Below are 15,993 nucleotides of genomic sequence, written 5' to 3'. Positions count from 1 at the left end.
CCAGTAGTCTCCTACTCTTGACTATCAAGTCAGAGACACATGGCCAAAGTTGCTGAGTTCTGTTGCTTCCTGGAGCTGAAACATGGCCCCCTTGTTCTATTACATTATCACTAGCTTCCTCTTTTCCAACTCCTTCACTGCCTGAGCATGGCTGTCCTGGATCTTGCTCTGTAGATGGACCTTAAATCTGCATGCCTGTTTCCTGGGATTAAAGGTGTGTACACCATGACTGGATTTAAGTTTTTCTTATCTAAAATTTGCTGTCTCAGGCTGACCTTGAACTCTGAGGTTTACTTGGCTTTATCTCCTAGGGTTAAAGTTGTGTACCACCATGACTGGATCTAAATTTATCAGAGTAGGATCTTGCTCCAAAATCCCACTCCCTTAATTTTTTATCTCCTTGAACACAGAATTCATCTCCATTTCACTTCCTGGTACTCCATTAATACTCAAACCATATATTTTATATTTTTCCTTTCTAAGCTTGCTACACTTGTTTAAAATCCTCTTCATGAGACTTAAAGAGAACAAAGTCTATAATGGGCATTTTTGTGACTTCCTTTATCAATGCAATTAATCTGAGTCTCTTCACCTTAGCCACATTCGGACTTTTCAGACAATGGCAAAAAAGTAGCCATTCTTCACCAAAATACCACAAAAATAGACTCTGGGCCACATTCTGAAATTCTTCTCCACTGAAACGTCTTGGGCCAGTTCTGCACAGTTCAAATCATACTCAGCAGCAAAGCCTTCCATATTCCTACTAGGATAGCCCATTAAAACCAACTTAAAGCACTCCAATGCTTTCTGAAGTCCCAATATCCGCATTCCTCCAAACAAAAACATGGTCAGGCCTATCACAGCAATACCCCAGTCCCTGTTACCAACTTCTGCCTTAGGGTTTTACTGCTATGAACAGACACCATGACCAAGGCAACTCTTAAGGACAACATTTAATTGAGGCAGGCTTACAGGTTCAGAGGTTCAGTCCAGTATCATCAAGGCAGGAATGTGGAAGCATCCAGGTAGGCACAGTATAGGAGGAGCTGAGGGTTCTACATCTTCATCTGAAGATTGCTAGTAGAAGACTGACCTCTGGGCAGCTAGGGTGAGGGTCTTATAGCCCACACCCACAGTAACACACCTAGTCCAACAGGGCCACACCTTCTAATAGTGCCACTCCCTGGGCCAAGCATATACAAACCATCATACCTTGTTTTTCTAAAGACTTGAATAGTTTTGCTTTTCTGTTTTCTTAGAGAACTTATATAAGACTGATACTTTTACCTTCTTAATCCATTAGTAAAATTTAGGCTGTTAATAGATTTCCATCAGAATTTTTCTTAAATTTTGAATTTTCATAGTTTGGTCATGTGCATATTTATCCTGCCTGTGACTTTTGAGCTTCTTTTAGATCTCAAAACAAAATTTTTAACCAAATTTGAGAATTTTTCAAGCATCCTTTATCTTCCTGCTTTATGACTTCAATCTCAATCTCTCTCTCTCTCTCTCTCTCTCTCTCTCTCTCTCTCTCTTTTTCTCTCTCTCTCTCTCCCACACACATGCCCCTCTAGATCTAGATCTTATAATTCTATTTTTTTAAAATGTTTCTTTTCTCCATATTTAATGGAAATTTATATACAAAGGCTGAGCCATCTTCCTTTGCCTCTCTCCTGAAAACCTCCCTTCAATTCCAGGTGCTCTGTCAACGCCAGTGTCTTCTCATGCCTTCATCTATTAAGATTGTAGCTTTTTGCTGGATTTTCATCCACTTTGGTCACTCAGACTCGGTTATACCCTTAGTGGAAGAACTACAAAAGCAGAATTCTCTTTAATTTCTGGATATTTTTCTTGGCTTTTTAGCACTCTCAAGCAGGCTTTGTTGTCCTTGCTGGTGTTGGTGCATTTATAAATACTGCTGAGAGTGTAAGGCTGTCGATCTGTGGGAGACTCAACATAGCACAAACCACTCTACCATTAGCGTTTCGCCATCCACTCTACAAACACTAGTGTCCCCTATCTAAAATAAGGTTTTCCCGAGGGGGGGGGTTCATATTTCGGGTGTTCTTCCTGAGGGGTGTACTACTATCTACCATCTTACCACTGATGACTGGATTACTGTTTCACTCTTCTTCACTGCCTGCCATATGCCCAACGTATTGTTGGATAAGTCACCCTAGAAAACATTGCTAATGCAACTCCTTTGTCTTAAGATCCCTCGGCATTCCCTCTGGATTTACCTGAGCTTAATGTATAAAGTTCTTTGCAGTCTACTCTATGTCACACAGGACCATTGCTATTGTGTACATTCTACTCTGTGGTTGGGACACGTGAGAACTTTACCTGCTTTGTGATGCTACACCTTGCATTGGAGTATGCACACATAGTTGTATGCCCGGTATGCCACATGCATGTCTGTGGAGATCAGAGGACGACCTCTAATGTTATCACCCCTAAGTGCCATCTGCACTGTGTTTTGAGATAGGCACTCATATTGGCCTGGAGCTGGCCAGTGAGGCCCAGACGGTATCTACCTTCTGCCACTGGAAGTGGGTACCACCATGTCTGGTTTTTCCACAAGGGTTCTGAGGATTGAACTTGGGCTTGCACAGGAAGCACTTTACCTACTGAGCACCCCACCCTCTTTGATACTGCCCTTTCTGTGCTTTCAATTGAGACCACAAGTTTTTATCTGAGTTTACTTGATTTAATTATACAGTCTAATTCAAATACTGCCTCTTTAGTATTGGTGATGTGACCTCTGTCCTCATTATTTCCTTTGTATTTGTCTTGGTGGTTTCTATTGCTGTGACAAAATGCCATGACCAAAAGCAATTTGGGGAGGAAAGGGTGTGTTTCACTCACAGATCCATGGAACAGTTCATCATCAAAAACAGTGAAGGCAGGATTTCAATCAGGACAAGAACTTAGAGACAGGGCTTGATGCAGTAGCCATGGAGTAGGGCTACTTACCAGCTTGCTTGCCATGGCTTGCTCAGTCTCTTTTCTTATTGAACCCAGGACCATCAGCCCATGAATGGCACCACCCACAATGGGCTGAACACTTACCCATCGATCATTAATTAAGAAAATGCTTTACAGGGTAGCCTACAGTCCAATGTTATGGAAGCATTTAGTCAACTAGGGTTCCTTCCTCTCAAATGACTCTAGCCTGTGTCAAGTTGACATAAAACTAGCCAGCATAGTATCCAAATAGTATTTGAAATGTGCATGCTAACTTGGTTGGTCGGTCTGTTTGTCTGTCTATCTATCTATCTATCTATCTATCTATCTATCTATCTATCTATCTAATCTATTTCCTCTTAGAAGATTCTCATTAGATGTTCTGTCTTTTAAGTATACCTTTTTTACTATTCATAATGTTACATATTGATGTAACAATATGTGTGATATTATAATGGATATTTCCAGAAATGCCAATCTGGTTTTGCATATAGAAATTAAAGAGCTACAGGCTTAAAAAGAAAAACTAACTGATAAGTTCCCATACTATTCTCTTGTTTTCTGGTTCTTCAGGGATATTTGTTTCTGTGTCAAGCACCCCTATACAGTTCTGCAGGAATGGCGGAACCTGGCAAAATGGCAGATGCATATGTACTGAAGAGTGGAAAGGGCTGAGATGTACAATCAGTAAGTTACTTGACTAATACTATGATGACATATTGGTGAGTCTTTTGTTAGTAACAAGAACAGCAGCAAAAAAAAAAATCTAGAAAGCTTTAGCTCAAGACTATAGACACAATAAACATAATGCTGATAGCACTAAGATATGGATGCATGAATTCACCACAGCTGTAGTTACCTTCCCAAGACCTGCACAAGATTGGTCTGTCCACACTTCATCAGTAGATACCAGGGGTTCTTAGGACATTCCTCTCTCTCCCTGAGGAACTATTGAGAGTTAACTGTTGTTAGGGGAGAAGACATGATTTTCTCCGGGGGTGTATCCACTGACAAATTTGCCCTAACCCCAGTAACTAATCTCCCACTCATGCTCTTGAGCAAGAAAGTCTAATTAAACTCAGAGAATCAAACACCAAAAGAAGGCATGAGAGGAGGCAGAGGACTGATTGGGAAGGGGATTTTAGAGAATGGGCGATAGAAGGAAAGTGGGAATGGGAAAAAAATCTAACATTTATTATGTAATTGTATAAAACTGTCAAATAATAAACACAAGCACACACACATATGTGAAAAATATTATAAATGCTAAAAATGTGAGGGTTTTCTTTTTCCTCTCAACAATCAAGGCCATGTTTTCCTCTTAGACTCTATATGATGGAGACACTTTGTCCATTTTCTAAATATCATTTTTTTCTGTAATTCACAGACATAATTTTCTTTTGTTTCCAGACTTTTATCCAGGACAGCTAGCAATATAGTTTCTGCAAGTCCTTTCAAGGGGTTATATGCTATTTGACTCCCTTTCAAATGCTACAGTTTTAGCATATTTTATTTTTGAATCACGATGAGTCTTTCTATCTAAGGATATACTTAGATATATGCTTAATTCAGTCCTTTCCTTTCCCTTGAATTATTAAATTTATGGTTTGATGTCCATAAATGATGTCAAAATCCCATTTCAAGCTGTTCTGGATCAAGGTGTAGTTTCCAACAGTTTTTATTCTTGCACTTCCAGTTTGGAATAGTCTTTCCATTTACTTCCATTAATTGCCTCTACTCCTTCCAGCTAATGCATCCTACACCCCCATGATTTTGTCCTTTTTGCTTTGCTGCCATAGATAGTCATCAGGCAATTCTCTAGATCCTAACTAATCAATACATACTTCTTGCAACTTGTACTTCATGTAAGGTGTGTTAGTGTTCACACCTCCCCTCTAACCCAAGTCTTTATGATGTACATTTTGACAGAAACCTATTATCCAGTGTATTTGTTCTAATGGCAAAAATGTAAGCTGATAGAAAGTATGGAAACTGAACTGGCCCGTTGGCTTGTGAGTCTTTTTTCAATTACACTGCAAAGATTCTGAACTTCATCTTTTATCCATTTTCAAATTTCAAAAGTAAAAGATATAATTCATTATGAGAGAAATTTGTTTCCATTACAGCTAATTTCTGTGAAAATAGTACCTACAAGGTGAATGGTACCATATTCACCTTTGCCAGAATCCCAGTGGGCAGATATGGACCTTCTTTGCAAACATGTGATCCAGGCACCGCAAATGGTATGTGTATCCCCTGGAATCTTTGTTTTACCACAAGAATGGTTAGACTCAGTCATACCTACCACTCCCTCAACTATAACTAGGTCTCTGGACAAGAGAGAAAGGAAAGTTTTAGCTTACTTTAATGTCAATGTTTGAAGGTTAGTACAGAACTGCAAAGATTCATATTTTCCCTAAAAATTTTAATGTGGTCAGTTGTTTCTAAACTGTTCCTTATCTGTGTTTAATTGAATTTTTTTTTCTCTAGCTTATTCTGTCCCATGGCATTTGTTGAGGTGAATATTTATTCTGTGAGTTATAGCATTTGCGTACATTATCTTAACTCAATATATATTACAGATTTCTTCCGTACTTTTTTAAGTATACATCTTTCCAAGTAGAAACTAAATGGAGTAGGCCTGTCATCAGTAGTCCTTTATTTCCTTGGTCACTTTGGTTATTCATCATGGTATATTTCTAGATTCATGATACTTTCATCAGTATGACAACCCTATGTATTTGAGGCATTTCAAGAATCTGTTCTTGAATCTGTTCTTGTTCTAATACATTTCCAGACAAGATTAAGAGTGTTGATGATGACCACACTGAGGAAAATATTCTGAGTGTAGACTTTATTCATCCAGAGAGCTCTTTCATAACAACTAGAGCGTACTGATCATATAATTTTATCTAGATGTTTGACTTGTCCCTTGACTGCATTAATTTGTATCTTATTAGCTTTGCCAGACCCCCATTTCTTACAGATTGGATATCTCAAGAATGCAGTCACTTTAAAACTCATTTATAAAAATGTTTGGTAAAGCTATTATCAGTAGCGGTGAGAACGATTTCATATTTTATTCAGATATTAACTTTTGTGTATATCCTGACCACACTGAAATTCTAAATACATCATAGCAATTGCTTTTTCCTACATTCTTTTTTTACTTATTCTGTAAGTGATCACTCACATGTCTATGATCCATCCTATACTTAATATATATCCTTCCCAGCCTTCTCGTAGTTATGGTTATGATTGCTGTGATGAAACACCAGGACCAAAAGCTGCTTGGGGAGGAGAGGATTTGTTTCACTCACACTTCCATATAACAGTTTATCATCAAATTCAATGAGCACAGGAACTCAAGCAGGGCAGGAGCTGATACAAGGCCATGAGGGAGTGTTGCTTACGGGCTTGCTCAGCTTGCTTTATTAGACAACTCAGGACTACAGGCCAGGGTTGGTACCACCCAGAATGGGCTGCACCTTTCCCCATCAATCACTAATTAAGAAAATACTCTACAAGCCTGCCTGCAGCCAGATCTTATGGGAGCATTTTCTCAAATGAAGTTCCCATCTGTCAGATGACTATAACTTGTGTCAAGTTGACATAAAACTAGACAGCACAAGCCTCTTAATTTCTCAGAAAGCTAAAGGAACATGTCAATATATTTGTTTTTACTATGCATGTTTTATAGACTATACTGTACAGTGCACCTATGGATAACTGTTGTCTTCAGTTTCTATATTGTATATACCTTACATTTTTTATGCTTTGTCAACCAGATACAACTTACAAAACATAACTAGATGCTATGAATTGGAAAAATAAGTGTCAGTAATATATCCATGAAGGTCATCACAGCTGTTTGATGTAGTACTTTGGGGGTGCTAAGAGAGTCACAGTATCATCTTTTGTTTGACATTTATCTTATTCTTGAGCAACATTATGAAAATGTTTATTATGTATAACTTTGAATTTCAGACAGAGTCCATATCATTTTAAAGATATATATTTCAATTATTACCAAATCCACCTTTAATTCTATGTTAAGAATTCTTTTTAATTATTTTATTTTATAGAACAAGTGATTATAGTACATTTCAATGATATTTGAATACACTTGTAATTTGATGAATAATGAATGGAAGAAGCATACTTGATATGGCTTCTTAAAACACACAAATCCTATATGTGTTAAAACTTTTATTATGTTTTGAAGTAGAGGTGTTGTGATCATATAAATTAATGAAAACTCTAACTTATTTTAAGTGGCATTAAAGCAGTTTTTGATATCAACATCTCTTAACATTTCTCAAAGCAGCTGTCTTAACACTGATCCTGAGAAGTTTTGCCTGTGATGAGCCACCCTTTTAATTATGATGTTACCTATACATATTATGTAGTCATTAGTAACTAGATAACAATGAGGTGGAAAGCTCAGATGATCTGAGGAAACAAAACTGCCAAGGGGATGCTTTACTGAGAGCCAAGAGAACATCTAGCATTTGCTGCAATACTCTGGAATTCTGTCTTCCAGGAGTTACCCAGATTTGCATAGAGAGAAAGGATTAACATATAATTTAATAGCCAGTAAGAAATCTTCCTATCGGTTCTGGTCTCAGCCTAGTATATACCTTCATTGTGTCCAGTTCAAAGTTATTTCATTCCTATGTGTTAGAAAGTGAATCTTTCTTGAGACAAAGAGGGGAGTAAATAGCAACTGGTCATGGCAGAAACTCCCATTTTAAAAATCAAGACAATTGTGCAGAATACTGTAGCAATTGGTTGACTTTCCTATTACTGGGTATTAAAATATCTCCAAATTCTCATCCTAAAACAACAATGCTTTAGGTTTCTCAGCTAGAATGTTCATTTGAGGAACATATATGCTGACCAGTAGCTACATCATCTCAGTTCAGCAGTACATAGTCTGTCTCCCATCATTAGACTCACTTCTGCATATGTTACCTCAGGAAACCATTCTAACATTCTACTATTCTAAAATAGTAGAGACTGAAACTGAGAGAATGTTTGAAGCCCAGGTGCTGGAAGTCATGTATTTCCACCACACTCCATTGACCACAGTCATTCACAGGTCAACCCAGACTCAGACTCAAAAGTCAATACATGCAGTGACCAGTAGGGTCACAATGGCATGAAGCATGCATGCAGTGATTTCCATGTCTGACTTTTTACACTTTTTTCCTTTTTATTGAAGCGGGCAATCCTAAAGCAACTCGGCTATGTGATGTTTCTGAGTTAGGAGACATAAAAGAACAAAATGTAACAATAGCAAGTTGTGAAGTAAATCTAGAGACACTGGAGTATCAGGTATGTCTTCTAATCCATCCATTGAACAGCTGGGATACATTCTGAGTCTAGGCCAACTCTTTGGTCTTTACATACCTAATGGTCAAATCAATGCTTTTAAAACTCTCAAATTATAAATCACAAAACCAGTCAGTGAAACCATTCTGATTTGGTTAAAGTCAATATCTCTTTAATGTTGATATTTTATTTCAGCAAATGATAGCCTAGAAAATATTTTAAATGGCATTATATTTTTAGACTGCTCAAGCTTTGAGTGAGCATAGAGCCCTGGCTTCATAAACCAAAGATAGTCTACTCCATTAAAATGAATGAAAAAAATTGAACAATTCATGACCTTTAGACACAGACAACTTTATGTTGACATTAGTCTTGGGGCTATATCCATGAGTTAGTAAAATAAGGATTTATGACTAAATATGTTCCCATTCATCTTAATTATACGGGCTGAGGAATAGACAACTGAACATGCATGGAAGTGTGCTGACTTGTATGATCACACAAGAAGAGGAAGAACCTGAAAACTTTGATGTAGGCATTTCTTTGTGTAGGTATTTTCTATCTACATTATTTCTTCTTTAACAAATTGGATATGATTTCCATACTAAGGGTAATACAGCTAATGCCTCCAATGGATGATCATTTACTGCTACCAAATACAGATGATCCTGGACATAAAATACGATTAAGACTTGATAAGTCCACTATATATTTAAAATGTATTTAAATCACCTAATCTACTCAACATCATGGGTAACTAATGTAGCACACTCTATAAAGTTGTCAGTTACTTTCATCATCTGTGAATGACTACAAGTAAACTAGAAGTTGTGGTTTACTGCTGTCCAGAATCATGAAAGTGCAGCTCATTTTCATGTCATTAGCATAGAAAGACCAAATAAAAATTCAATGTGGTATTAGGATGGAATAAATCACTTCTGAATTGTAACATTAAAACCAATAAATAAAATGTAAACAAAATTTTGGTTAATTGAGGATGTTCCTGAACCATTTAAAGCATTTTAAGTACACTACTATGTTTTTGAAATCTTGTTTAAGTTTTAAACATTACAGTTAAATATTATTATAGGTGAGGAAAAGTTAGAACTCTTGAATAAGGTGCTTTTGGCAGGGACCATCGCCAAGCAGATGTAGAGCTACTGCTGAGTTTAAAATCCACAAGGAACCACAGCAACTCCCTTATCAAGATGGCCAGGGTGTGGGTGGGGTGGGAATGAGAAACAGGAAGTGCAGGTAGCTGTCAATCACACATTGAAAGAAAGAGTACAGATTCTGGAATCTGAGAAGCTAGTACTAGCCTCTCAAGTCTGCGATTTCCAAGCTGTGTAAACTTAGGATAAGCTTCTAAACTTTACCAATTCTTTAAGAGATATGAGGGAGCTCAGCTCACAGAACCATTTTTATTTATAATTTATATCATAAATTATGTATAAGTGTACATTTTATTATGTATAATCACACCCTAAAATACCAGTATGCCCAGCACTAAGACTTGGCTGTTGAATTTAATATTTTTTTTTCTGTTGCCTCCTTACAAATGAATACTGGTTTGATTTTTGAAAGGATGATGCCATCTAGTGTAAAACTGAGTTCACTCCATCCCCATATGTTGACCCCAGTTCCACAGTGACATGACTATAGCAGTTCCTTGGATTTTTGTTTTTTTGGCTTTTGGGTTTTTTTTTTTTTTTTACATTTTTTAAAAATTTTACTTATTTTCATTTCAGATGTTATCCCCCTTTCCCTGTTTCCCCTCTGCAAATCCCCTACCCCACCTCCCCTTACCCTGCTTCTATGAGGGTGCTGCACCACCCACCTACCCACTCCGACCTCACCACCCTTCCATTCCTTTGCACCGGGACATCAAGCCTTCACAGGACCAAGGGCCTCCCCTCCCATTGATGCCAGATAAGGCCACTTTAGCTCCTTCAGTCCTTCCCCAACTCCTCCATTGGGGTCCCTGTTCTCAGTCCGATGGTTAGCTGCAAGCCACTGCATCTGTATTGGTCAGATCTGGCAAAGCCTCTCAGGAGACAACTGTATCAGGTTCCTGTCAGCAAGCACTTCTTGGCATCTGCAGTAGTGTCTGGGTTTGGTGTCTGCATGTGGGATGGATTCCCAGGTAGGGCAGTCTCTGGGTGGCCTTTCCTTCAATCTCTGCTTCACTCCGTCCCTATATTTCCTTTAGACAGGAGCAATTCTGGGTTAAAATTTTAGAGATGGGTATGTAGTCCCATCCCTCAACAGGGGGTGTGGGGGTGGGTAGCATGCCTAAGCTCTGGATATGGTCTCCACAGGTTCCCTCTCCCCTTTGTGGGGTATTTCAGCTAATGTCATCCCTGTGGGGTCCTGGGAGGTTCTTGCTTTCCTGGCATCTGGGACTTTCTGGTTGCTACCACCAGTTCCCCGTCCCCAATTTCTACACACCTCTGTTCAATTTCCTGACCCTCTGTATATCTCCTCTACCTCTTCCCATACCTGATTCTTCCCCTTTTTTTCCTCTCCCCCTCTTCTCTTCCTCCCAATTCCCTTCCACCCTCTACTTCCCTTGATTATTTTGTTCTCCCTTCTAAGTAGGACTGAAGCATTCACTCTTTGGTCTTCCTTCCTCTTGAGCTTCACGTGGTCCATGATTTGTATTGCCTTGTTCTTAATATAATGCATGCAGATAGCAGAGAATGTAGAAATTCCCTGGGCTTTGTGAACTGTGTTGCTTACACAAAGAAAGAAGCAAACAAAGGCTAAGTTAGACAGCTCATTCAACTGCAGTCATTTGTTAAATGTTTAGGAATGCTTTTATAAACTAGACTTTTTGAAACAAACAAAAACTACTTTTAAACAGATAAACAACATCACCAAAGTCTCTGAGAATATTTCTATAGAAGCCCAAGTTTTAACAACAGATGCCAATAAACTGACAGCTGAGAACATCACTTCTGCTACTGCAGTGGTTGGACAGATCTTCAATGCAACCAAAGAGGCTGACAGCAAGGTAAAACACAAGACTTGTTTTTATTCACTTTACATACTTCCCACTCCTGTTTACTCCTTCCCACTATCCTTCCCCCTATTCCCCGCTCTCTGAGTGGGTGTGTCCTCCCTGAATATTCTCCCACCCTGGTACATCAGGGGTTAGGCACATCCTTTCCCACTGAGGCCAGACAAGGCACCCTAGATAGAAGAACATGTCTCAAGGACAGGCAACAACTGTTGGAATAGTCCCTGCTCCAGTTGTTTGGCACCTACATGAAGAACAAGCTGCACATCTTCTACATATGCACAGGCAGGCATAAGTCCCGCCTGTGTATGTTCTTTGGTTGGTGGTTCAAACACTGACGGCCCCAAGAGTCCAGGTTAGTTGACTCTATTGGCTTCCCTGTGAAGGTCTCACGATCCTTCCCTCTATTCTTTGATAGGAGTCCCCAAGCTGTATCCACTGCTTGGCTGTGGGTGTCTGCATCTGTCTGAGCCAGCTTCAGGGTGGAGCCTCTCAGAGGACAGGCCATGGTAGGCTCCTGTCTGCAAGCATAACATAATACCATTAATAGTGTCAGGATTGGAGCTTCCCCATGGGATGAGTTTCAAGTTGGGCTGGTGATTGGAAGGAAAATCAGTCTCTCCTCCACCCCCATTCATGAATTTCTTATAGACAGGATAAATTTTGGGTAGGAAGTTTTGTGGGCACTCTACTGGTGTTCCTGCCTGGCTATAGGAGGTGGCCTCTTCAGGTTCTATAGCCCCAGTAATGTGACAGCTAAGGTCAGCCCCATTGATTCTTGAGCACCTCTCTCATCCCAGGACTCTGTCACATCCTGGAGATGTCCTCCACCTCTCCACCCCTGTCTGTCTCCTGTCCTTCCCCACACCTGATCCTGAACCCTCTCTATTCCTCTCCCCCTCCCCACTCCCACCCAGTTCCCTCCCTCCATCTGCCTCTTATGACTATTTTCTTTTCCATTCTAAGTGAGATTCAAGCAACCTCACTCGTGCCTTCCTTCTTGTTTAGCTTCTTTGGGTCTGTGAAGTATAGCATGGGTATCCTACCCTGTATTTTATGGCTAGTATTCACTTATAAGTGAGTACATACCATGCATTCCTTTTGGGACTGAAAATCCAAGGTTTTAAGCCATAAGAAGTGTTTGGGATTGTAGCCTACTGATAGTGTTTTGTTAGCATATGCAGGACCTTAGGTTTGATTCCCAAAACCTAAAATGGGAGGAACATCCTGAATTCTATTCCTTATCCTATGATTTGAGTGGTGTTTAAGTTAAAACCATTGGGCAGAGAACATTTCCTGGGGATATGTCTAAACACCCTCTGGAGTTGATAATAATAACCCTCTAGTTATTATTACATTAGATATTCCAGCATGTCTTAGAATAAACAAGTCTCTTTAACTTTATTATGTATAAAGTAACAATTTTATTAAACTGTTCTATCCCAAGTAAACAGTTTTCCTGTACACTTGCTCAGAAATGTGCAATTTTAAGCTCTGCATTCTGTGCCAAGCATACTCACAGTTTGGTCTCTGGCTTTCTAAAAAGCCCTAAGCCAGGTTTACAGGTCTAATACGATGGCCTGCTAAATTCTCAAACATAAAAAAAGGAAGTATACTCAACATTTTTCATCAATGGAGTTCTTGATTTGGTCAGCAGGGTTGTGAGCCATCAAAATGAAAGTACATTAGCACAACTCTTCTCCTTCATGATTTTCAGACACCTTCTTTCAAAAATTGTTTTAATTACCAAAGGTCCTTTGAAAAGTAGATTTTAAGTAACAAAGTAATTAAAGACAGAATTCAAAGGCTTTGTGCTGCTACCTGTAAAGTTTATAGAAAAATTAGTCAGTAAAGACATATAGGAATGAAAGGTCAAGAGGCTGTCTCTGACACACCAGAGTGTTCGATTATCAGAAAACAATTTTCTGATAGCTAACTAAGTACCCGATACTAAGTATTTAAGTTGTGTTAAGTATCGTGGGCTGTGAAGTTTGGACAGGCAGCATTGCAGCAATATTTGTGCCTACTTTTATCCAAGCCAAGTGTTTTTATGAATGGAGAAAGCTCTGTGAATGAACTTATCATGAAGTCAAATTCAAAATACTAAGCCTCCTACTTCACCAGCTTCATTTATTAGATATTTTCTTTATTTACATTTCAAAAGTTATCTCCTCTCTGGGCTTCTCCTCTGAAAAAAAAAACAAAAACAAGCAAACAAAACAACAACAACAACAACAAAACCTTTTTCCTCCCCTATCCCCCTGCTCACCAACCCACCCTCTCTCACTTCCTGCCCCTGGCATTCCCCTACACTGGGACATAGAACCTTCACAGGACCAAGGGCTTCTCCTCCTGCCATTGATGACTAACTAGGCCATCCTCTGCTACATATGCTGCTGGAGCCATGAGTCCCACCATGTGTACTCTTTGGTTGGTGGTGTTGTCCCTGGTAGCTCTGAGGGTAGAGTTAGTTCATATTGTTGTTCCTCCTAAGGGGCTGAAAGCCCTTCAGCTACTTGGGTTCTTTCTCTAGCTCCTTCATTGGGGACCCTATGCTCAGTTCAATGGATGGCTGTGAGCCTCTACTTCTGTATTAGTCCGGTACTGTCAAAGCCTCTCCAGAGACAGCTATATCAGGCTCCTGTCAGCCAGCACTTGCTGGCATCCACAATAGTGTCTGGTTTGGTGATTGAATATGGGAAGGATTCCCAGGTGGAACAGTCTCTAGATTGTCCTTCCTTCAGTCTCTGCTCCATAGTTTGTCTCTGCAACTCCTTCCATTGGTATTTTGTTCCCCCTTCTTAGAAGGATCAAAGTATCTACACTTTGGTCTTCCTTCTTCTTGAGTTTCTTGTGGTCTGTGAATTGTATCTTGGGTATTCCGATCTTCTGAACTAATATCCACCTATCAGAGAGTGCATACCTTGTGTGTTCTTTTGTGATTAGGTTACCTCACTCAGGATGATATCCTCTAGATCCACCCATTTCCCTAAGAATTTCATACATTCATAGTTTTTAATAGCTGAGTAGTACTCCATGTAGATGTACCACATTTTCTGTATCCATTCCTCTGTTGAGGGACATCTGGGTTGTTTCCAGTTTTGGGCTATTATAAATAAGGCTGCTATGAACACAGTGGAGCATGTGTCCTTATTACATGTTGAAGCATCTTCTGTGTATATGCCCAGGAATGGTATAGCTGGGTCCTCTGGTAGTTCTATGTCCATTTCCTGAAAAATTGCCAAACTGATTTCCAGAGTGGTTGTACCAGCTTGCAATCTGACCAGCAATGAAGGAGTGTTCCTCTTTCTCCACAATCTCACCAGCATCTGCTGTCACCTGAGTTTTTTATCCTAGCCATTCTGACTGGTGTGAGGTGGAATCTCAAGGTTGTTTTGATTTGTATTTCCCTACTGACTAAGGATGTTGAACATTTCTTTAGGTGCTTCTCAGCCATTTGGTATTCCTCAGTTGAGAATTCTTTGTTTAGCTCTGTACCCCATTTTCTAATAGGGTTATTTGTTTCTCTGGAGTCTAACTTCTTGAGTTCTTTGTATATATTGGATATTAGCCCTCTATCAGACATAGGATTAGTAGATCTTTTCCCAACCTGTTGGTTGCCGTTTTGTCCTATTGAGTGTTCACCAGCTTCGTTTATGTTTTCACTTCTTATTATGGGTCTTTCCTTTGTCTCAGCTAGGTCTCAAACGAAAACTGTGTTTTAAACAATTACTTTCCTTTGGACTATCATGCTATTGGTGTTATTGGTTACCATGATAATTCCTCATGATTGTAGTGATAATTATGCATGACACATATCTTATGTGATGTGCCTTCTCTTTCACAGGCAAAAAAAATTGCTATAACCACAGTGAGTCAGATTTTGGATGCCAGTGAAGCTGTTTTTCAAAAAGCTGCTGAGATGGACAAGAGCACAACCTTTAACATGTAAGCAACTGTTTGGAAAGAGAGTTTGTGGAAGTGCCATCTTCCTCCTTAGGTCGACGCATGATTAGAGAATCTATTCCTCTCAGGCTTACAAGAACTGGCTGATGCTTTGGAGTTGAGTGAAAACCCTTGATTTTCTACTTCATCTTGTTCTACATGGAGTGATCTGTGCTACCTTCTTGGTTTGAGCTGTGCTCATGGGCTCAGAGAAAAAGTGACTGGGATGATTCAGATTACTGTTTGTTCAGTTAACCTAGCTCTGGTGTGTTCAAAGCAGCAGCTTCTGCATAAAGAAGGTGTTCTTCCAGCTCCCTTCTCAATGCACAGAGCTGCACAGAGCACCCGACTACAGGATGGAGCACACAGTCAGCCTACAGTGCACACCTCAGCTCTTTCTTCCCAAGATTGATAGACTTTTTTTTTTCCTATAGCTACTTGGGGAAAAAAAAAAAAAAGGAAATTCCAACCCACCTCCTTTGCTTCTGCTTATTAAGGCCATGTTCTTGATTACTTTTGCTTATGTATGTATACACCCAAATCATGTTTACTTATAGAGGCCTATGATTAAAATACAGTTTTAAACCTATTTTTACATTTAATCTTGCTTACTGCAGAAAAACGAACAAATTCACAATGGGCAAGTTCTTTGAAATTATTTACCTCAATTAATTTGTTTGAATATATTCCAAATATTTTTCTTTTTTTTTTTTTTATTTTAGATATTTTCT

General features: G+C 39.2%; 1 protein-coding gene across 2 annotated transcripts in view; it reads left to right on the top strand.

The window, feature by feature from the left end:
• Nucleotides 1-15,993, top strand: part of Adgrg7 (adhesion G protein-coupled receptor G7) — a 74,512-nt gene that overhangs the window by 9,422 nt on the left and 49,097 nt on the right. For both annotated transcript variants that reach the window (XM_031364126.1, XM_031364127.1), the window contains exons 2-6: nucleotides 3,538-3,651; nucleotides 5,091-5,207; nucleotides 8,189-8,301; nucleotides 11,162-11,311; nucleotides 15,165-15,265. In XM_031364126.1, coding sequence (XP_031219986.1) covers nucleotides 3,538-3,651; nucleotides 5,091-5,207; nucleotides 8,189-8,301; nucleotides 11,162-11,311; nucleotides 15,165-15,265 — 595 coding nt within the window. The remainder of the gene's footprint in view (nucleotides 1-3,537; nucleotides 3,652-5,090; nucleotides 5,208-8,188; nucleotides 8,302-11,161; nucleotides 11,312-15,164; nucleotides 15,266-15,993) is intronic.

This window comes from Mastomys coucha, unplaced genomic scaffold (genome assembly GCF_008632895.1).
Source record: "Mastomys coucha isolate ucsf_1 unplaced genomic scaffold, UCSF_Mcou_1 pScaffold12, whole genome shotgun sequence".
Classification (NCBI taxonomy): domain Eukaryota; kingdom Metazoa; phylum Chordata; class Mammalia; order Rodentia; family Muridae; genus Mastomys; species Mastomys coucha.
The sequence above is the reverse complement of the archived record's forward strand: the minus strand, read 5'-3'. Positions and strand labels throughout refer to the sequence as shown.